The 23,836-nt window shown below is 36.0% G+C and overlaps 3 protein-coding genes across 8 annotated transcripts in view; 1 reads left to right on the top strand and 2 right to left on the bottom strand.

The window, feature by feature from the left end:
* Window positions 1-5,596, bottom strand: part of LOC117118908 (GTPase-activating protein skywalker-like) — a gene marked incomplete in the record, with an annotated part of 18,965 nt that extends 13,369 nt beyond the window's left edge. The window contains 3 exon segments of the mRNA XM_033263638.1: window positions 430-740; window positions 1,271-1,591; window positions 5,404-5,596. Coding sequence (XP_033119529.1) covers window positions 430-740; window positions 1,271-1,577 — 618 coding nt within the window.
* Window positions 5,597-8,366: 2,770 nt separating this feature from the next.
* Window positions 8,367-13,701, top strand: LOC117118917. 4 transcript variants are annotated; one of them, XM_033263656.1, is made up of 5 exons: window positions 8,367-8,497; window positions 10,321-10,567; window positions 11,796-11,983; window positions 12,429-12,513; window positions 12,940-13,701. In XM_033263656.1, exons 2-5 carry the CDS (start codon window positions 10,360-10,362, stop codon window positions 13,113-13,115), a joined length of 657 nt encoding a protein of 218 aa, XP_033119547.1. In that variant the 5' UTR covers window positions 8,367-8,497; window positions 10,321-10,359; the 3' UTR covers window positions 13,116-13,701. The 4 variants fall into 4 exon arrangements, with proteins under 4 accessions (XP_033119547.1, XP_033119544.1, XP_033119546.1 ...); XM_033263653.1 differs by having other exon boundaries at window positions 10,321-10,582; XM_033263655.1 differs by having other exon boundaries at window positions 8,374-8,421; window positions 10,321-10,582.
* Window positions 13,702-17,484: 3,783 nt separating this feature from the next.
* On the bottom strand, window positions 17,485-23,035 carry LOC117118911 (BTB/POZ domain-containing protein 17-like). 3 transcript variants are annotated; one of them, XM_033263643.1, is made up of 3 exons: window positions 22,878-23,035; window positions 21,321-21,514; window positions 17,485-20,123 (listed from the first exon to the last, which is right to left on the bottom strand). In XM_033263643.1, exons 2-3 carry the CDS (start codon window positions 21,404-21,406, stop codon window positions 18,812-18,814), a joined length of 1,398 nt encoding a protein of 465 aa, XP_033119534.1. In that variant the 5' UTR covers window positions 21,407-21,514; window positions 22,878-23,035; the 3' UTR covers window positions 17,485-18,811. The 3 variants fall into 3 exon arrangements, with proteins under 3 accessions (XP_033119534.1, XP_033119533.1, XP_033119535.1); XM_033263642.1 differs by having other exon boundaries at window positions 22,794-23,006; XM_033263644.1 differs by lacking the exon at window positions 22,878-23,035 and adding an exon at window positions 22,629-22,779.
* Window positions 23,036-23,836: the final 801 nt, after the last annotated feature.

Raw genomic sequence — 23,836 nt, 5'->3', positions numbered from 1 at the left:
TATTCCATATCTCAAGTAACCTCAATCCAGTTTTACACATCTCAACATAATTTTAGCCTAGTTTGCATTAAACATTTGTCAAGAAAATTATCTACATAAGTTCAGTGTGAACCATTTAATTACATTCGAAAAAGTGTAACTGGATGGCTATAGTACAGTGAAGATATAACCTTATTTTTGATTTTTGCCTGCCCTTAATTTTCATGATCGCCATCTTATTGTGAAAATGTAGAAAATTAAGGGCGTGCAAAAGTAAAGGGCTTTACAGCAAACCAATTAACACTACTTAATAGTTTAAAACAGGTACTCATCAGCCTCTCAACACCATGGTGGGGGGGGGGTCATGATGTTTCCGACGAAAGCGTAAAAGTCCATGGATGGGCTGGCACCACCCCTGCTCAACACACATCAATTACTATGTATTCTTACTATGAACTTGGCACAGATTTTGATAAAGTTCATTAGAAAAGCCTCGTATTCCACACGTGTCTGATGTAAATATTTGAAAGTTTGTTCTTGTAATAGAGCCTCCAGACAGTCAAAACAAACATCTTCCTCAACATAGTGCAGTAGGGCACTCGCAATTGGCAAGAGTAGGGGGCAGTAGGTTATTTCTGGATGTGCATTTTCAATGACCAACATCATTTTGTGTAAAGTCTGCTGCCCTTGCATGTTGAGTTTGTAGTAGAGTACATGACTTTCATCAACAAACTGTGGTAAAGATAGAGTCTCAACAAATTCTAAAAAAAAAAAAAAAGGGAAAAAAAAATTAAAAACTAATAGCCCTTACAACAAAAAACATACAACAGTAACAACAATAATGTAGCATTTTTTTTTTAACTACAGGTGAAAAAATAAATGAAAATATTTAATCAATTATTATTAAAAACCAGAAGATAGATAGTATTCCCTTATTCTCATTAAAAGTGGAAAGAATATTTTATTACATAAAGCCTGTCCCTACAGTAGTTTCGGCTTGTCGTTTCACTGTGCAGCTGAGGAGGATAGATTCATCCAAGCAATCAGTGTATTAAGAGATACTTTGCATACCAAACTCAATAGAAGAAAATTAATGGGTTACTAAGAATGTAATGACCAGGTTGTGAATTTGCTATAGTATACCATATTAGGTGATCTGTGCATAGGACGACACCGATTTTGAAAGATTTTTTGACGATTTTTTGTATGTCAGGTGTGCTCGACAACATCAAAACAACGATTTTGAAAATTACAATATGAAAATTATGATACTCAACACAATATACAGTACCTTCTTCTGCTTCTGCTCCACTATTTGCTAAGTCATCGTAAACAGATGGTCCCATTTGTTTATTCCGAAGACACAGATCCTTCCAAAGACATCGTCGAATTGGGTGTGTAATAGCCCAGTCTGACTTCCTGACACACTTCTTCAGTTTCTGTTGGTCACTTTTCACCAGTGAAATTCCTGCTTCCGTGGCTAAATGCTGGTCACTTTCCCCTGGCATCGACACATCATCTTCTCCATTTGTAGCAGAATGCTGGTAATTATGCTCAGATACAAGGCAAGTGAAAACTGACGATCTGCTGGTAGCCATCTTGATTTATCTGACTGACAAGAAGGAGTAATCAAAAATTCAATATCAAAATTTTGTTTAATGTTGATTTATGTTACTGTAATTCATCTATAAATTTCATTTCCTTGAAACTGATTTTCTTTTTTTTTGCAAAGTGTTTATTTTGCTGGCTTTCCTGAAGGTTAGGCTGAAGTGCGTCTTTTACTACACATCACAAAAAGTAAGAGTCATCATTTATTTATATATAGCAATGTAATGGTGATATTTTGCATTATTATTACTCATTTTTTAAAATAAACTTTCTTACAATTGACATCTGTACATAACTATATACAGTACACAAATCATTTGACACAAAATTAACATATTCATTTATGCAAATTACATTTCAGAACCTGCTGAATATTCATGATTTTTAAAAGAATGGTACAATTTTAAACCATTCCATCTCACTAAAATACTTATTAAATAATAATGAATTGCCATGTAATATGCAAAGCAGAAACGTACGTTTTATACATATTTAACACCATTTAAAACATCAGACCATAATTGATCCCACAATTAACAAAATATCAGTAGAAAATTATATAATTATATCAGTAGAAAATTAGGTAAATATTTATGTATTCTAATTATATTTTGTCATTAAAATAAAATCTACACTGTACTATCAGTTGATACAATATAATTTAATCAAAAATATAAGATTGATGCCAAGTAAAATAATATCTTACACCATAGTTACCAACTGTTTTGCATCGTGCAGGATGGTCCTGCATTTTTTAAAGTGATTGTGGATGAAACACGCATTTTGCAGAAACACATGTGTGATCATAAATTTGTCACACATTTAGCACAGTACATGCGTGATAACGAATTATCACAAATTCAGTGGAAAATGTATTTAAATTAAAAGAAATTTGTTTTATTAACAATATAAAAACGGTCATGCAGTAACATGAGTCATTAGAGAGGTTCCGTTATCTCATTTGAGAATCTTCTCCAAGTAAACAAGCAGGCCAACCACGCACTTAGTAGAATTTAGGAGGCGCGTGTGGGCTTGCACGTTCATTGTTATAACCACATGACGCTTTCAAATCTCTCAGGTTGGTAACTATGTTACAACCCCTCTGCTGATAGCCATTCAAGCAAGTCCTTACTTATCAGCCAGAGAATGGTACAACGGAATAGAAACGCATTCATGAGTACGAGGCTTTAGGTGGGTGGATCCAGTTATAAGCACAGGGTGGTCAACAAACAATTATTTAACATTATTTTGGTAGTTAATTAATAAAGTACGGTAAACTATAATAAATAATGTATTCACAAGTAACTTTAGAAGGCTGTTTACTCGAAATAATTACCTATTTTCACTCAATAGACTTTTAATTCCAGTAAACAATGTATTCACAAATAACTTTAGAAGGCTGTTTAATGTGTGCTTAATTAGAATTTTGGATTTCATGTAGAGTATTGTGATGAGAGGCGGCCCAGTGTAAAACAGTGCACACATCTGGGTTACCCTCCAATAACAATTATTAGGAAATGACAAATAAAGTTAACTACTGTATAAAGTATTAATTTCTTTCCTAGTGAAATTTTAATAACTTCTTAATACATGAAAATATTGTAACAATTGTGATTTAGTCAGTCAATTATGGGTACTCAGTGCTACAAACAACCACTACAATATATTTTTCTAATTACATCATATGCTTTATAATCAGTTGGGCGATTCCATGGTAACTGACGTTACACTTCATTCTTTATTATAGCCACTTTATATTAAAAACATGAAAAATCTACAGGGAATTTTTTTTTTGCTACATGGTAGTACTATGGGAATGAAATATAGGAATAGCAATTTAACAATATAAAAAAAAAATTTTTTTTAAATATATCTCATGTCCAAGATATAGACAAAACATGAGGGAAGGAAAAATAGGCTAAAAAAACAGTCAGCTGCCAGCCTCTTTTCCAAGATTATGCTGAACTTCTCAACACATAAATCCTGCAATGGAAACATGTCATGCGCAGATATTAAAAGTTACATACAGAAAATTGTCCAAGCGGAATTCTCAGCAAAATTAGATATAGAGATGTGGGGGTAGGAAAAAAGTCCTGAGAAGGTACATAAAACTATTCATGCGTTAACTCAGACATAGAGATGTGGGCTGAATCACTATTGAGGTGCTAGTTAACGTTTAATAATTTTTTTGGAAAGAAAATAATGAAATTATGTCTCTAAATAGAAGTTCATATGCACCAGCCGAATAAATGTAGTACAATTGTTTATCAGTGAGATTAATCTGCTCAATAAACAATTTTAATTACTTGTGCAAATAGAGATGTGGGTAATCCACATCTCTATATGACTTTTCATGTATCTCGACCTCCTACAGTATGTATAATATATTCAAATTTACCACGCTTTACAATCCAACCAACATATTCACACACTTTGAATGCACATGCATAACCAATACCTCCTTGATTTACTCAACTTTACATAGACTTCGTTGCTATTATGGTACTTTCCCCAATCGTAAACATCGTTCGTTGAGTCAGAATTCAGATCAAGAATATGAGTTTCCACAATCGTGATTATTAGTGTCAAATTTGTTGAATATACTTTTGATGCAGGCACATTTAAACAGTAAAATGCTAGTAAAGAATCCTCTTATTTACAGTTTACAGTATATTCAGTTTTTTATTACATGTGTTGTCATCATGTATAGATTAGACCAAAGACTGAGTAGTAACTCTCTTATAGTTTATTACAAGCACAGGCTCAAGCTGGCCTGGGCTTCCTGAGGATTCATGCCTTCCTTGATATGGCTATAGATAAATGACATGACTGTTATTATTACTGAGTGGAACCCTTATGCCAGGGGTAGGCATGAAAATCGGTCGGAGGGCCAACATGAATTTTTGATTTAACATAGAGGGCCGCACACAAACTTTGATGTTTCCAGTGAGCTTCCAAAAACCTCCAAGCACTGCTTTTACATCATTTTATTCTCAGTTTCAATGTTACATTTTACATATAATTGGTGACTGTAAAAAACAAAGTGTTTTCTAGACAATTTTTATTGGCGGGCCGCAAACATAGGGTTTTTAATTCATTGTCGTGGGCCGCAAAAAAAAATTGCTGATGGGTTGCATGCAGCCCGCAGGCCACACTTTGCCCACCTGTGCCTTACGCCTATTTATCGATAACAGTATTAAAAGAAAATACTGTACACTTGCCCAGCTATATCATGTGCTAAGTAAATTATTCTCTAGTCACACCGTTCACCACCTCACACTGTGGTGCGGGTGCCACGGCGAATAATTTTCCAAGTAGTTCATAATTCTGATTATTTTATGTTTGTTAACCTGAGTTAAGTTGCTGTACCACAAAACACAGTTGCTAACAAGTATACTTAAGACAACACTTTTAAAGAATAGTAATAAAAACTGTGCTGACATTAGAAAGTCTTAAGTTTACGTAAAAATTAAAGATGTTGGTTAGCATTTTTACAGGGCCTCTGCATGCCACTTCCCACTACCACCCTGCTATAGACAACTACTTTAGATCTACAGAAAAGCCTAGGTAGGCTAGATTATTATTATTATTATTATTATTATTATTATTATTATTATTATTATTATTATTATTAGTCTAGCCCTAGCCCTTCTTCTACTAGCTAGTACTACTGTAGGTCTAGGTCTAGAGAGGCCTACCCTAGCCTACCTCTATAATATAGACGGACAACTAGCGCCTAGGCTATCCTGCAATAACTCACGTGAACAATTTCATCAAAAACACTAAACTGTACAGTCAAATATGATCAAGTCATACCTATGCGATCCCAGGGCATAAATTATCAAAGAATAAAGATGATGTAGGCTAGGTAGAGCAGGCAAATCATGGCCAAAAGACGAATTAACCTCAGCTGCTTCAGGTTTTTCTTTCTACCTGTTATTTAGCTCGGCAATAGGCAGCTAGGCCTAGTGTGGAGTAGTGGCAAAGATAATAAATAGAGCAGAAGATGGAGCAGCTTCCCAATATAGTGGAACATCCGTTCGAAAGGCATTGTGGGTACACGGAGAGCAATTTCACCCCGTCCGCGCGGCGGCGCTATATAGCAATAATAAACAGAGCCGTAGATAGAAGGCGCCGCTCTGGTTCGTTTGTTTCCTGTAGTTTCTCCACTTAGTAAAATGGTCAAATTTTACCCCATTCGCAGGAGGGCGGATGTTCCATCAATTTTAATACAAATACGCGGAGAAGCTCATTCTTCTGCTATGGAAGTTCTTTATTTAGTAGTGGCACCTGTGACACTTTTTGCGTGCAAGTGTGTACGCCCACAGTGTGATGATGTCATGATCATTCATGCATAGCCGTTTAGGATCCATCCAGGGCACAATGGATCATAACATTCAGAGTACAAAACATTGTGATTGTAATTATCATTTTGAGATCGACATATTTTTTTTTCAAAACACTATGAGAAAAAAAGATTAAAGTAGGGCTACATACAGACGTTAAATTGCTCTATAGGCCTACAATTATTTCCGTGTGTAGGAACAGGCAGCATATTATTTTTTCAAAACAGAAAATAAAATATTAATGTACATCAGACGTTAACAGGGGCGGATCCAGAGATTTTCTGACGGGGGTGGGGGCGGGGGTGCGTGCATAATATGAAGTCCACGTCGCCACGCCCACCTCCGCCCCACCATGGTTGGTGTAAATAAGTGGTAAACTCCCTTTTTCTCTCTTTAACTCAAATTTTCTCCCTCTTTTTTATTTTTTGGCTTTACCGACGGGAAGGGGGACACGGGCCCTCATGCCCCCTCCCCCACCGCTGGATCAGTGCCTGGTTAAATTGCTTACAATAACTCCAATTATTTCCGTGTGAAGGAACGGTAGCGATTCAAAAATGACACTACACCAAACTATAACAAGGCCTACCTTTCTTTAGTGGCGTGGCAGTGCAGCCAGTGCAAAATACCGGGGCCAGGGCTATCAAATAATGTCTTGAAAAAAAAAAAAAAAAAAAAAAAAAAAAAATAGATGTGTATAAGAGATGGCTATAGTACAGCTACTTCATGTTTCCCTTTCTACCTGTTATTTAGCTCGGCACTTTAGACAGTGACACCGGTGACACCTTTTGCGTGCCGAAGTGTGTACGCCACTGTGTCAAGATCATTCATGCATAGCCGTTTAGGATCCATCCAGGGGTGTCCAACCGACGCACGTTTCGTAACATTTTCAGAAGAGTACAAAATATTTTGTGATTGTAATTATCATTTTGAGATCGTCATATTTTTTTCCAAAACACTAGGGGCGTTAAAGAAAAAAAAAGATTAATGTATGGCTACATACACTCGTTAAAAATTGCTTTATACCAATTATTTCCGTGTGTAGAAAACGGCATGCGGCAGCACATTATTTTTTCTCAAAACAGAAAGAAAAATAAATATTAATGTACATACAGACGTTAAATTACTTGCAATTATTTCCGTGTGAAGTAACAGCAGCGATACAAAATTGACACTGACACCAAACTACTGTATAACAAGTAGGCCTAACTACCTTAGGGATAGGCCTAGATCACGCAGTGGCGTAGCTACGAGCAGCGCAGCCAGTGCAAAAGGGGCCAGGGCTATTTAGGGGCGCGGCCAGGGCTATTAGGGGTCCATTCATAAATAGACCTAAAAATAAAAATTTAAATAATTTCTTTGAAAATAAATACTATTTTTGAAAACGGCCAGCGGGCCCCTCAATATACCCAGAACGAGGTATTCGGTTTTTAGTGGAGGCCTAATTATTGATTACTGTGTTGATTTCAAATCAGTGGGGTGCCCTGAGTTGTTCAGAAGTTACTCAGAAATCGGACTCTCTGCGCCCGCCGCCAAAACTCCGATTTCGGAGAAGTTTGCGTATACGAAATCTCCGGAGTTTTAATCAACTTTTAATCAACACCACCACACACCCCCCTCCCCTCCGATTGTGGAGTTTCTGCGTACTTATTATTATCATTATAGGCCTAGAGAGAGAGAGAGCAAAAACTGTTAGTCAACCCTCCGATTTTCGAGGTTTGTACTATACATGAGTTTCGAACTTTTAATCAACCTTCTTTTGGAGGTCTGACTCCGGAGTGGAATGGAAGACCGATTTTGTGTAGTGTTAACACACACATTGCCATTTTCACTGTTCAACCGAATAATTATTTAGCGTGCCGGCCATATTTTCGGATGTCATGTTACTTAAAGAATCATAACTCCTTAACGGAGGGTCGTATCGACATAATTTTTTCTTTAAAATGTTAGCAAAGAATATATCTAAGTACTGTATGAGTAACAAAAAAAAGTTAAATTTGTTTAGTCTGTCAAAACTTAATTGAATAATAGCAACATGTACGGTACAAAATCGATTTTCTATTTTCCAGTTAAGTTTTGACAGACTAAACAAATTTTCATTTTTTTTTTTATTCATACAGGACGTAGATATATCCTTTGCGAACATTTTAAAGAAAAAAATATTTTGACAAGACACTCCGTTAAGGATATATGATTTTTTGAGTAACATGACCTCCGAAAATAATGGCCGAAACGCTGTGTTATTTCTGTTGGTTACGCTTTACTGCTCAGCATCTTTTGTCATCGATCGAAGATGTCTACCGCAGCATGAAAAAGGCCTGTTTTTTTGCTTTTTTTTTTCTTTCTATTTTTGATGCACCACACTAGACCGGCGTGAAGGCTGTCACGCACTGATGAGTAAAATAAAATACGTTCAAATAGCGCCCCCTATTTTTTCTCATTTATCAGATTTATCGCAGACTTTTTTGTTGTTGTAACGTGGATTCAGGATGTATGTTTATGTTTAATTTAATATATTTAAGTAGCAACAGAGTGTAATTGATTTCATTATTGCATGATTGTTCGTAGTAAGTATGTATCTGTCATAGTATCAAATTACTGTTTCCCTGTTGGTTTATTAAACTTAGTATAGTAGGCCTAGTTATAATAAGTTTGCAAATGTAGCAGCTGTAGGCCTAGCTAGCCCGATACTCAACGCCATCATCATGCAGGTACTGAGGTAGTGCATGTTTTGTGAGAAGGACCATGTGTGCACTGTGAAGTGTAAGAAGAGGTGATGTGGGTGGACCATGCATACACATGAAGGAGCCGCACCGCATCCTACGTACCTGTACCAGTAGTAGTAGTAGCCCGGAGCTGGAGCTCTCTTGTACTGGGGGGGGGGGGGGGGGGGGGTGGATGCAGCAGCCACTCCAAGACATGAGACGCTTGTGCTACCTATTTTACTGAAAATTATTATTTTCTTCGTGGCTATGTATCAACGGTAGGTTTAGACCCGAGGTTAGCAAAAAATCTTCGCTTTAAATCGTGTGAAAAATTATGCTACTTTGATACGGGCGGAGCATCTCTACCCAAACATATAAGTATTTCCCTGTTTGGAATTTCTGCAGATATTATTCTCCTGAAGACGATTGAAGCAACTGCAACAGTTCTTTTCAGAATTACCTATGTGGTGTACCGCAAGCTTTAAACATGTAATATTTATTTATTCAGATTATTTTTGGAACAATGTCATTGTCAGTATTATTGTTTTGGTATCGTTTATCAAACTTTTTTTTAAAAATTCTGTTATTCTTGTAAACAAACATTTTATATTATGTTTTGTTTGCTTACAATTTTTTGTGTCGTAATTTCTTTTCTTCTTTTGAACAAAAAGTGTAACTGCGTTAGTCTGTTATAGAACAATGTAAAAAAGAAATGACAGCAGCACTTTTAAGACGAACAGTATATAATTTAAACCATCGTGTCGGGATTCAATATTTCAACATTAATTATGTCATCATCAGGAATGTATATAATTTATTCTCTAGCTTTCGTCCACATCAGGAGACTGTACAAATGAAATAAGAAGCATCTATAATATACAAAAGAAATAATGGGGGAGGTCCTACTACAACAAAGTATGCAAATGTGGTGGAAAAAGCAACTACTAGTCTGCCGAAAAAAACAACCCTAATAAACAATATTTAAAGAACAAAAGATCAGTGATAAGAAACTGAGGGAAATATAGCATATGTATAAGGCTAAAACAGTGAAAAACAATTGCATCAAAATACAGTATATATATAAACCATATATACAGTATAAGCTCAGTAAAATCCAGGGGATAAAATGGTACAGTATAACAAAAATAATAAATACAGTAACTATAATACAGAGTAATTTTTTTCTTTTAATGTAAAACTTTTTAAATCCAGTACAGCTAAAATTGTAATGTAGTTATTGGTGTTTTGTTATTTTAATTATGATACTCATGGTGTAGAAAAGTATTTTTCATTGGGGGTGGGTGGGGGGATGATTGAAAATTCTTGAAATTGACATAAAATTACTGATGTCTTACACACCCTTCAGTGTGAAAATGTGGCTTGCTTTGCAAGCACATCTAACATCTAAGGGAAGAAGAGCTTAGATTAATACCAGATAAAATAATTTTGTTATCAATATTAATACATTATGCTAATTTTCATCTTGTAAGCGCATAAGACATTGTAAATTATTTCTGTGACAGTCTTTTGAAGAGTGTAAAGCTCCATTTTATCCCATACATAGTCAAAATATTGGGGGAGGGGGGATGATACAATGGACCATCCCCCCTTGGATATATCCCATATTCCCCATCCCCCCCGGGATCTACGCCTATGCTCATTGCCCATGTTTATTTCTGCTTTAGTTGTGAACTTGCTGGCAAGTTTAGTTACTGTAGACCAAAATGAATAGAGCAGATGGGACGGATAGACAGGTAGCTGTGCGAGGCCGTAGAGGACGTGGATTCCGTCCAAATTATCCATTTTCGCCTTGCAGAAGACCAGGAGAATCAGTACAGGAACCTGCAACAAGCATACATAAAGGGTCAGCCAAAGAACAGATCTCTAGTCACAATGTAAATATAAAAGCACCTACTTTATCGACAGAAATAGGTACAGATGGAAAAGGTTGGATAGTTTTTTTTTCTAAATACAATATTTTTAAAAATGCTAAACTAACTAAACCAAAATTTTTCTCTTTCTCAACACAGTGGCAGATCCATGGGGTTCGGTAGATTTGGACGAACCCCATCTGATGAAAGATAAAAATAATATTTGGTCCTGGCCTAGAAACAAGACATGCTAAACTATATAGGCCTTGTTCGGTAGATCGGATAGGCTAGGCTTAGCCTAACTAATCTTCAATTAAATAAAATCAAACAAACAATTTTTGGTTTGACTTCAACTTGACAAATTTAGAACCCCTGCTTAAAATCCTGAATCCGCCACTGAAGCATGAAAATAATCTAAAATGTTAAGATATCTGAAACCAGATGAATTTATGTTTACATTCCATATTGATTATTGTCGTCATCTTCAGCGTCATGATGATCATTATCAATCATTATCATCTTATTAATGAAAAATGACCTTATTCGACTGGTTCCTTTCATTGAACGTTTTCATTTGGCTGGCTCATAAAGTAGGCTTTGAAACAGAAATTAACGTAAACCAGAGTGAGTTAGTTTACAATAAGTTATCCATGTGGCCAAAACAAAAATATGGCCGATTGGGTCAGTTTAGCAACAACATTTGTATTAATATAATTTAGAGTAAATTTCAGAAAATAATAATTATAATATTTACTCACAAAGTAAAAAAATAAACAGAATTCAAAAACTGCATGAAAACATTATTTTACGAAAAAACTCATACTGCAACAACATGTAAAGCTGAAGCAACCTTTATTATGCTAGCTTGTATCGCAGTAACTACATAACCATTTTGTTTAGTTGAGTATATACCAGTTTCTTGTTATGTAGGGTTGCGCAGGCAGGACTGGTTTAACAAAGAAGGCCTAGTTGAATACGGCCATTGATTATACACAAGGCAAGCTGATCTTGACGCATCACTTTAAATTATGGTGTTGGAATCCAGTCTGCAAATTCTTAATATATATGTTATTATGACAAGCATTATATAGATGAATGATTTTTTTTAATTATTATCAGTCTCAGTTGTATTACATATACCTGTGCAGTATTTATAATATATATTATTTTTTATAATAATTACAGTATTTATATTTACAGTACAATATTTATTGTGTATTGTGCATCTGAAGTATAATTATAAATGAAGCATTTCTTATTTCTCCCACATATGATGTTTTATCTTCAAGATGATGTTCAGTTACTTGTAAAATACAGCTACCAAGCCAACGAGAGTAGCCCACTTGGGGTGCCAGAACTTACCATTCAACAAGGCCAGAAAGTTATATTTGTTATGAAGCATAGCGAGAATGATCAGTGGTGTAAAGTTAGAACTGATGATGGCCAAGAAGGATTTGTTCCTGCATCTTATGTGATGGTTTGTTATGTTTCTATACCTACCGGTATATTAATTTTTTTTAAACCTAAATTGTGAATGATATTTGTATTACTAATGAATTGTGTTTTAAACTGAGCAATTGGCTGGGAGGTAATGTTCCTGCTTCTTTTGCTGAACACCCCATTTAAAATTTGACTAGTGTTGGATTTTAATTGGAGTCGATATCTCGGCTCCTCGAATAACCGTCGCATGATGGGAACATGTGGACTGGCACCAAACTATGAAGCGCCAACAAATACTCTTTGTGCCCATTATAAGTTGGGGAAATTGAAATAAAATATGTTGGCCAATTTTGGTGAGGTTTCTGATATTTTACGGTCAAAATTTTGAAACTCGCGGTCCTTTTATTGGACTGGGGGGTTGAGAACGAGCGCTTTCAGTAATACAGAATCTCATTTAATAGCTATTTATCATTTTATAATAGGAATTGGAAAGTAAGCCAACAACACTACCATGGCTACAGAAGACAAATGATGTGGAAGACCAGACAGATAAAATAACAAGTAAACGTAAGAAACTTTCCAAAATTATTCAGAAATAAAAAAAAAAAAAAACCAATAGAATAATTACCGGTAAGCAGTTTCCCAAGTCATGGTTTTAGTTATATTGTTTTACCATTGAAAATATTATTTAAAAGGGGATAAACATTTCTGTCTGAAATGATATTTTTACCTCACACACTATTTTTGCATTTTTTCCTTCTGCCCACATGCTGTTGGCAGAACATATTTTGCTTGCTAAGCGACAAAAAAAAAATGTTATTTTCTTTATTTCTGCCCTACTGAGTTTTCAAACAGAAAAAGTCCCTATAAACAATGTGTAAAAAAATGTTTTGACTTGAATGGTTCATTGTTGATTAGCTAAATTACACTAAAATTATGTGATTTTAATCATTTTTTTGAATAAATTTTCTTTAATAACATTTTTTCCTGAAGCATTCTTCAAACCGTATGTACCAACCTACCAAGAGAACAAGTATGAGCTACCAAACGATCTAAAGAGATTTTTTTGCAAAATATGCAACAAACAACTCAATGGTATTAAACCTTATAATGCACATATGTCAAGCAAGGCACACAAGGAGGAACTAGAGTACTATCAAGAACAATAGTAGAAGCAGCAAATATCATAACTTTTACCTCCCACTATACTGCTATGATGAATAACCACAGGCGCCATAATTTAATAATAGTTAATAATATAGCAATTATCAGTGCTGTTGAAACTTTTACATCCCACTATACTATGATTCATAATGAGAACAAATAACTTACATGTCCTACTGTAATATACTATGAGCAGCCAAAGGTGCCATTCTAAAATAATTTTTAACATCAACTTTACATCCCACTATACTATGAGCAGCCAAAGGTGCCATAATTGAATATTTGTTAACATCATAACTTTACATCCTACTATATTATGAGCAGCTGTTGGTACCATAATTTATTAAAAGCATTTTATAAAAATAGTAAATAAAAGGTTCTCTAACCATGTACAGTATTGCAGCTTTATTGTGTTTTAAATACCTTGTATATAAGGCCTGCATATAGACATTCCATGCCAACTGGAAATAAGCCTACAATGAGTGTTGAATTCAAAATAGAAAAATTAGCGAGAGTATTTACATTTATCATAATTCTAGACTAGACCACTGTTGTTATCACTTTCAGTATTAAATTTTGTGTTATAATTTACTGTAGTTGTATATGGATTTCTTTGCCTGGAGTCAAACTTCTAATGATCAATTCTTAAAGTTATACTGTACTGTATCAGTGGGGGATTTAGCAATGGGGGTTGGGGTGAATAATGCGATTTGAAAAGCACCAAGCGCGGGTTGGGGGGGGGGGGGGGGGGGGGCTGGTTTTGGCAAGGGCACAGATCTGTTTCGAAAGGTGAGGGGGACATTTCGTGATTCCCCACACACCATGTTGTACAGCACCCTTTTGTTAAAACCTGGGTCATTTATGCAGTTCATTTCAACTACTGTATTTTCAGGCATCTTCTTGACTCACGAAATTATTACATTGCGGACGAAAAGTGAGCAGACCAACCTCCCACCCCATTAAAATATTTGGGGACGTGTTCCACTGTCCCCCATTGATCCTTCCAATTGAGATTTGTTTGGAGTTAGTAGACGGGTAGACGCTCTTGGATGACATCCATCAGCTTAAAATAGAAAGTGTATGCTTTATGAGGGTAGCCTACTACACGTAACATGTATACATGAGAAGCACACACACAAGACAAATGACCTTTTTTTTTTACGGTCCCCGAGCCGCCACTGTTCCTGTTTGTAAAAATATATAGGCCTACATAAAGTGATTGCAGTGCCTGGTGGTCTGGCAAATTCCAACCTACCTCAACCAAAGACAAAAATATAGACAAAAATTCAATACATTTTTGCATTGTCTGAATATTAATTAAAAGGGACAGTAATTAAATTGGCTGTGCAATGTACTGTTGAGTTTTTTTTTTTTTTTTTTTTAAATTATATTTTGATTTATATGTCACGATGATGGTTAATCAAAAAACAAGCACAGGGGGAATATACATGTGCGTTGATTCGTATTACCTATTGAAAGGCATATATAATGTTGTTATGCATATTTAGATAAAAACCTGGTGGAAGTAAAATCACACCAATCAAGTTTGGGTTTGGTCAGAGTATAGTTGAAAGAATTGCATTACCCTGCTTCCTTTAAGGATAAGTTATATTATGACCAAGTTGTTATAATATGGATTTTAAACTGTGATATTATTAACTAAGGCCAATGAACACGTAACATAAATCATACATATCAAAATTATTATGTTTAAACGTTCCTCATGTCTTGGAATTTGGATCTAACATGTGTATAATATACACATGTTATAATGATACTGATACAACAATCGGAATTCTCTGTACTATATGCTAAATATTTACAGAGTGCAGTGGACTTCCTTATGTTGTGGTCATATTAGTCTTAGACTAACTAATATTATTATTAAAAAAGGCAATTCAACAAACAACATAGGCCTAAAACATATACATATCAAAGTTATTAGGTTAAAGTTCTTACGTCGGTGAATGCATAAAACGTAATTTCCTAAAATTTGGATATCTTAAGATCCAAATCCAGACAGTCAATCGAAATTCTCTGTACTATCTCTGCTAATTTAACGAGTGGACTTCCTTATGATTTAAGGAAATGTATACATATTGAGCTACGCAAAGTTTAAAAAGTTAAGAGAGGACTTCCTTATGTTGTGATCATATTAGACTGTAACATTAATTAAGACCATTAACTCGGCGATCCAACAGGCAGTGAATATTCCATTTTGATTTAGTGTAGATTTTTTTACATGTTATTTTGTTAGTATTCTTCTTATTTTGTATGATTCGATCATTTGTTATATTTTCCACAGACAGATAAATGAATGCCTGAACTAATATTTTATAGGTTTCATATTACTTTCTATACAAAAAAGATATTCTCTAGAGTATCAGAGATCATACAAGCCAAACAGTCCACTTTCCACTGAAACGAACCTCTTAGGTCACGCTATGGGAGTGTCTATAAATCGAAGACCGAAGACCCCAAAACGTTTTGTTTTGTATAAAACGAAGACCCTTAAGTATCTTGATATTCCTCATTTTATTCTGATAAAATAATGAAATAGGTACTTGGCAACTGTTGTATGATGATTTTGAAATACTTTCAATAAGATAATTGAGAAATTGAGATAATTGAGGTCTTCGTTTTGTAGGGTGTCTATAAAACGAAGACCCTTGAAAATTTCAGACACTTAAAAAATGTCTTAAATTTGATTTTGTGACAGCCTGGCGTATTATCATCTAAATAAAAGAGAACAAATAGGGGTCTTCGTTTTTGGGTCTTCGGTCTTCGTTTTATAGACACCCCGCTATGGGCTGTAATCATTTGTCCGACTGTGTGCATTTAACATTAATTTGATGGCGACAATAATGTCGCCAAATTCCCAACCGTAACTCAGGCTACAGGCCTCGCTTTACACTTCACATCAAAGGGCTTGTTAATTAATCTTGCACAGGAGCCTGTCTTTACCTAGCTTCATCCTCCACATCATCTTCTTCATCATCATAATTATTAATCTCCATCATCATAATTATTAATCGTCCATAGTAGAGTAGGAAAAAACGAAAGTGCATTTCAAAGCATCTAGAAAAAAAAACTTTTCGAAGGAGGAGCTAAAGACTCCCCCGCCCAATATCTAAAATTTGTCTTCCAGCGACAAAACAAGCTAGCTCTCTTCTCCACCACTGAAACCCATCTGTGCAATAGTCAGGGTAAACTCTGGATCCGCGGTTAACATGTATTTATTAAGAGAAGTGCTTTAAAAAAAGTTATACCTGTATTTTACAGTAGGGAGTAGGGAAGGCCTTGATCAAGCCAAACCCCCAACAGACCAGTGACCTTGCTTCAAATAATTCCAGTGGGGGTAAAATCTTTTATCCCCTAGATATGCTACTTTCAAAACTGACATAGTAACAGACTTGCTATGATCAGTAGGGGATTAGGCCCTGGACAGGCCAAACTCCCATCAAAGACTAGACCAGTGACCTTGTCGGCCAGTACTTGTAGGACCAAAAAAGCTCTTAAGATAGTATAATACATACTCCAAGAATCGAAATGCACGCCATCGTGTCAGAAATGATTCCTGATAATGACATAATTAACGTTGAAATATTGAATCCTGACACGATGGCGTGCATTTCGATACTTGGAGTATGTATTATACTATCTTATCTGAGATTAATCAGTGGACCTATCAGTTTTTGAAAAAAGTTCTTACAAGTACATATTGTAACTTTTCAAATGTTTTGGGCATGATCATTAAAATGCCAGAACAGCTTTCCCCCCAGTGAGAGCATTGCCAATCCTTTGATCATAAAATAACCTCACAGGATGACAAAATGGTCTGTTGTAACGGTGGTTATTACCTGGCTGGCAGATACATCATATACTCAATCGGTAAACAAAACTAGTTATATGAAGGCTGTGACTACACTGCAATGCATGTTCGCCCACTGTATCCTGTCGGCCAAAGCCTGGCGCAGTCACCGTCCCCAAAAAAATTCTGTTTGCTTGAAAATTTAACATTTATAATAGAAATCTCAATAGAATGCCAAGTATACATGAGGATAGATAACAAAGCTCTGGGAAGGCTTTTGTTTTAATCTGTGGCCTTGTTCATATCGTCATCGTTGTTGGAAGTAAATTTGTTTGTTTCCATAATAACTAAAATTTGGCAAGTCTTCTGGTTTCAAACTTGGCAGAATGCAAGATGGTAATAAAAGTGACAGAGCCTATTGTTTTTAGTACTTGTGTGGTGAATATGCTAACTGCATGAATTCAGAAAGATCGTGTGCACAGTTTTTGAGTTTCACAGAAACAATCATACATACAAAATGATAAAGGCCAAAACTGTCCATTACAGAATATTAATTACTAATACAAAATGATTTAAAGTTGATGACTTTATTTTTTTTCCTTTTCACTGATTAAATTTCGGTAGCAAAATCATATATTAAACATTGGTATAGTATAAATTTTTCCAAAAGTTAAAGAATACATACATTGGTCTCTTTTTCTCTTTAAGCTTAATTATCTATAAGTAAATAAACATGACAGATTGTCAAGTAACATCACTGTTCATAAAAAAGATCAAAGTAACTATTGTACATTTGTTTACATTTCAAATTTAATAGCAGTTGTTTGTTGTTTAGCCTAACTTTCACACTAATTACAAAATTAGTGATTTCAGTTCTCATCTTAAAAAGAAGTTTTACATGTTTATATTTATCAAAAATTTATAATTAATAATAAATAGTCAAGCTCTTAGTGTGTTTAAATAAATTAATGCATACTGTACATTGTTTAATCAATTTCTTATTTTTAAAATAGTTTTCCATAAAGTTCTGGACAATATATATTTTTGTTAAAATTCAAATGTACAATACATTGACGACAGCATGAATGTTCTAAGTTCAAGAAGTATCGGTTTCCATGACTTTTCCAGCCTTCACTGGCATACATCTTGTAGACTTTCAATGCACTCATTGTATTACTATCAGTCTTCAAGGCTGTGAGGTTTTATATTAAATGTGTACTTCAATCCATTTGGTTGAGCAAAAGTTCTAAAACATCATGTTTGTAGGCCATAAGATCAATAACATCGTGATTATATCTGTTATCTACATTACAACAGAGGAATACTCACACAAAGGTTCGGCCCATACAACTGTTAATTCACAAATTCAAAATGTACACAAACATGTTTTTGGTTGGACAATAAAAGGATTTATGCCCCCGATATTCGTTGTGGAATGGTGTGAAAATGAAGCTACTCTAAGCGTCTCTTCGACAGCTAGGTAGTCACGGACCATGCCTATGCAATTAAACACAAAGATGCTACAAGTTATAGGTTATCCTACCACAACATGTGTACTTTCTGTAAGTGAACAACAGTACACCTTATAGAACATCAGTGCTTCCCAAACTTTTTTTCCAGGGACCCACTTTGTTGATCACCAAAAACCAACTTTGTCAGAAAGGAGGTAATTTCACTCACAGGGTTTTATTAAGCTGTAAAAATATTGACAATAAGCAATTATCACTATTAACTTGTTTAATACACTATTCAATTGATTTCCAGTGACAGAAATAACGTGACTACTTCTATATGTACAGTACAGGGACTCTTCCACTAACCACTGAAAATATAATAGCAGCCCACTACATACAGTTTGGGAAGCACTGCTGTACAATTCGGCTGATATTTTCAATTGCAATAAACTTGAATAACCACTCCATGTTTAACCTTGTTGTCTTTGGATCGCTCGAGAGGCACCGGCATCTGAATGTTGATAATATTAGTTTGAAGGTTCCAATGGATACTGGCAGATGGGCCATCCGGATTGCATATTATTCCCGAATCTGTAATTCCACCTACAAACTTGTCTTCTTTATTATAAACAACAATTGCAAGTCGATAAGACTTTCCAATTTCTGAATTCGGTGCTTGCAGTTTATATGTGATTAAACAATCCTCCACATAACTAACACCTTCTTTCGGTTTTGCTTTCACAAGATTGGCAACCATGTACCAAGGTGTTGCACATCGTGGCTTTTGCCCATGTTGCATTGCATTGACTGTGAAATATTGTTGAGACAGGACATTAGCATTGACAACATGGCAATGTGGTCCACTTAAGAAGAGTCGGGGCAGAAATTTATCATGGTGGAAGAGATTAGACATTGTTGACAATGCATGGAACTTGTAACCTTCGAGAATATAATCTTTTAGTAACTCTTGATATTCAATCCCAAATGCAGAGTTTTCTATCTGGAGTATCTGCTCAGATGCCATTTGAGTGAAACGGAAATATTTTAGCAGACGACGCAACATATCACCTATATTTGAGTCATTTTGAGCTTTCAACCAATTTTCAAGCGCTTTAAAAAATGAATGTTCATCGCGTATGATTACCTCTGAACTTGTAGCAATCTGACATATTTGGTCGATAGTTAAAGAGAACCAACCCTCTGTGTGGATCACAAGAGGAAGGTTAGATCGTATAACAGCATAACATCGATTTACCAAGCTAGCCAAATCATACATTTCAGCAAAGGTTAACCAGTCCAGAGCTCCTTTAACATTGCGTTGTCCAATTTGCTTTGTCATGTATTCTTCGCATAATTTCCTAAGTTTAGACACATTATATTTGTCGGCAAGTGTAAATATTGGCATAATACTATCAACAGTAACTGTTACTTGACCACAATAAAAATAAGAAAGAAATTCTTTGAAGTAAGGAGTGCAATTTTCTTGTTCCTCAAGATGGATATCAGAGGTTAATGAATCCTTCCACTTTTTTGCAGTAAGCATTGTTCGAAAAACATCACTAGATGCTGCAAGAAAAAACTTGTGTGCATAGAAAGACATGTCCCCAACATGTAGTGTGACATCACTTAGTTCAGGGTTCATGTAGTAGTGACTCAGACCATCAACAAATGCATCAAATGTGCCAAGTGTTGCCATACCCGATGAGTTCTGGTTTGCCCTATATGTATTTTCAGTTGTCTTGGTGAGTCTGTAATTAGCAAAAAAGAGATCATTATTTGGCATGATAAGACCATACAAAAAATAATATTGAACTGTACACTATTAGAAATGTAAGTGAACCAACCAACAGCAAGATTATTGTCTGCCAAAGAGAAAATTTCAGATGGTATGAACATTGGACTGTTGAAACATGAAAAAATATATCCCATTGTACAGCACACTGGAATTTACCACTTCCCCTGCCCCCAACCCACAATTATGGAATCACCTATATGATAGTTACCAACCATCTTACATTGCATGGGATGTTTGCATTTCAGACTTTTTTTTTTAATGAAAAATGCAATTTTTAAAAAATATGTTTGATCAAGAACTTATGAAAAAACTAAGTATGGATACACAAAAAATGACCAGTGTACGGTTAAACAAAATCATGGAATTTCTTAGGTAAAAAAAATACAAGGTATGATAGACTAAATCCGAGAACTCACAACATTGTACGACAGTCATACGACCATCGGCCTATGAGGGTTAGACGATGCTCTGTCGTCTGATGATTGTCGGTGGCACTCTGAACGGATAGTCATTAAAATATCTGTTGTGTGCACGTTGTTGCGTTCTTCACTCACACACATTTTCATCAGTCACATTAAATTCTCCATAAGATGGTAAGTGTGTATATGTAAGTTGTGGATGTGGATTTTGCAATGGTGCATAGATGAATGAATACCGTAGAATGGATGACAATAATAAGAACAATGAAAAATTTTAATCATAAGCATCAACAAAGAGAAACAAAAGAAGAGTGATATAGATAGGTAAATTGATGAATTGAACCCAATGAATGAATACATAGTTGCGACGTTCGATCTACTACCAGTAGTACTTTCTTATAGTTCTTATGTAATAAAAACACCCTCTATCAGCTCTCCCATCAGGGTGGTTACGTAAGATCTAGTAACACCTCACAAAACAAGCAGCACCAACACACGTCAGTGCCAAATGAAGTTCTACTGGTAGTAGATCGAAATGTCGCAAGTATGTATTCATTCAGTGGTTTCAATTAATGAATTTACCTACCTATCATTATTTGGAAGCCTAATGAATTTATTGGAAGAAATGAAGAGTAGAATCAGATGAAAAGGATTGAGGTTTAAACCTCCTGTTTTCTGCTGACATTGACACACATACACAAAGATCCCCTACCCCAAATATTGCAACTTACGACTGTTGTGGAAGATTACTTTCACTTGCTTGATACTTTCTTTGAGCAAAGTTTGTATCGACACCTGAAGTTGAAGTAGCGTCCATTGTACTGTACTTGATAGCAATGAAATCTTAAGTGGTGTGCAAGAACAAAAAAGTAAGCCTAGTTTGTCACTAGTCTACTCTTGCCGTGTCTACCCCTGAATAGAATGCCTGTCAATAAATTTCAAAAATGGATATTAATGGTGACGAAAAAGAAAGAATACTTTTGTACTTTTATTGTTTTTTCCTGCAGCCTGCCGGGGCCCTTGCTGGACTACAGAGGCCCCTACCCAACAAGGTTCCAAGACATATGCTGGATTCATACCAGTAGAATCCAGCATAAAGCCTTACGCCATGATGATCCGTGCAGAACAATGTAAACGAAACATTGATCAATACAACATGCAAATTTTTCTTAAAATATATCAAAATACGCTAGAAGTGTGCGGGGGTCCCAACTCTCCGCAACTCGAGGGAGTCTCCCGGAATTATGATCGCCTCCTGCACTCCCGCAAGCAAGAGTTTCCCGGAAAATAACCCATCTGCTGCAATTTTTAATATTTTTATGTTTTTACAGCTTTATTATCAATTGTATCACGGAAGTCAGTACTGAATGGTATGTGTAGCGAGACTGTGCAGTAAGGCTTGCACAGGGAGTATATTCACCGCACCTAAATTTGGACTAGAAATGTGTCTGCGCATTACAAAAAATAAAGGCCAATTTTTCCGAAAATTAGGCTTTGACCAAATCCTACATATAAACAATGTATTATGCAGCAATTACTATTCCATGCACCTATTTTTCTAGCGATTACCAGAAATTTGAGCTTTTGTTTTTGAGGTATCATGCGGCAATTAAAAGACTTTACAGTATGGGGTCTTGGGAGGTCTAGGCTAGACCCGCCATCAATGCAAGTTTTTACCCGGAATTGTCGACTTCTTCCTACTTGGGATCGCTGAGTGGGAATTCCTGATGAAAATCAAGGCGGCTGGCCTTTTTCCATCAATTTAATATCCTTGAACGAATCCTATTTTACAGTACACTTTATCTTTAATCCTTAATTTCCAATCATAGGCCGCCGCCTGTGTAGGCATAGGCCTAGTAGGCCCCAGGCCCTGCTAGGCTTAGAAAGGCTGTGGCCATGCCATGCAGCCATATGCTACTACTACTAGGCCCTAGGGGCCTATCCTTAGGTCTTAAGCCTAAGCTAAGCTTGGCCCTACTACTACTGCCTACATTTTTAGACTAGGCTAGCCTAGTGCCTAAACTTAAAATCCAACTTACCACCGTGCTAGGCCTAGTCTAGTTCTCCTACCAGTCTAGGCTAGGAGTTAAACAAATGCTGTCTCGTTCGTCAGAACACAAGCAAGTGATGTGTTGCTGTGAGACCTTAATTTATATAGGCTAGAAACCTATATGCCTAGGCTAAAATGACGTGTGTCATCTTACGTCGTCAAAATATCGTCAGCATGATGAACGCACAGCATGGATGAGTACTGTAATTAAAACATAGACCTAGGCCTAGTTCCCTACCAACACATTCTGCTATTTTTGAACGGATGACGTTGTCTTCTCCAATCTCTGGGCCTACCTAACAACAAAGATACTAGAAATATCTTTGCTAACAATAATGCCACACAATGACACGGACGGTGAGCAGAATGGCCAGACTACTAAACTATGGAACGCCATTACTGCATTCAGTGCAGGGGTGGGTGACACCAGCGGGGAGGATGGGGGAGCCAGCTCCTGTCGGGGAGTGTCTAGGAACGATATAACATAAAATGGAACCTGTACTCACAATAGACTGTTAATAAGTTGAACCCATATTCAATACCAGAAGTTGTACCTACTACTTCACACCTATAGTAACCTGTATCATTTGCTGTAACACTTGCTATCGTGAGCAGGGACGTAGCCAGGATTTTGAAAGGGGGGGGGGAGCCGTTATATGAATTACGTAGGACCCCGGCGGGGTCAAGGGGGCGAATCTCCCTGTGAAGTAGTGCACTCTGAACGTTCTTAGAACTGTTTGAGAGGATACAGTGAAAATTGCAATAGACGCATAATAAATAAGCGCAAAAATAATTATATAATAAATCAACAGTGGCAGAGCCAGGAATTCGAAAGAGAGGTGAACAAGGGAGGGACATTCACAGACTCTACTCACCTCAGCTGAGGTAAGAAAATTTATGATTAGGGCATCTCTAGACGGCCGGAAATTACACTCTCGCACTTCAATTTGAATATATTTTTCTTTTTTTCCCCTTAAAAAATGAAGTGGGGGGGGGGGCTTTGAATCCATCTCTGCTCAAAACATTCTTTATCCAGAATAGTCATAATCACGAAAAATGGACATGAAAAACCAGATCACATCCTAAAAACAAGCAGCAGTCACTAAGACTTAAGGTCATACCCAGGGAAGGGCACAGATCTGTTTTGAAAGTGGAGGGGGAGGGCATTTTGTGAGTCGACACCCACCTCAGCCCCAC

This window comes from Anneissia japonica, unplaced genomic scaffold (assembly GCF_011630105.1).
Source record: "Anneissia japonica isolate Jap-2015-1 unplaced genomic scaffold, ASM1163010v1 scaffold288197_len338424_cov179, whole genome shotgun sequence".
Lineage (NCBI taxonomy): Eukaryota > Metazoa > Echinodermata > Crinoidea > Comatulida > Comatulidae > Anneissia > Anneissia japonica.
This window is presented reverse-complemented; position numbering and strand designations above follow the sequence as displayed.

Coding starts and splice junctions, on each gene's coding strand:
- LOC117118917 (XM_033263653.1), top strand. CDS start 10,360: ATGAATAGAGCAGATGGGACGGATAGACAGGTAGCTGTGCGAGGCCGT. Junction 10,583..11,795: donor AATAGGTACAGATGGAAAAG/GTTGGATAGTTT, acceptor TTTATCTTCAAG/ATGATGTTCAGTTACTTGTA. Junction 11,984..12,428: donor TTCCTGCATCTTATGTGATG/GTTTGTTATGTT, acceptor ATTTTATAATAG/GAATTGGAAAGTAAGCCAAC.
- LOC117118911 (XM_033263643.1), bottom strand. CDS start 21,406: ATGGACGCTACTTCAACTTCAGGTGTCGATACAAACTTTGCTCAAAGA. Junction 20,124..21,320: donor AGTAATCTTCCACAACAGTC/GTAAGTTGCAAT, acceptor TGCTAATTACAG/ACTCACCAAGACAACTGAAA.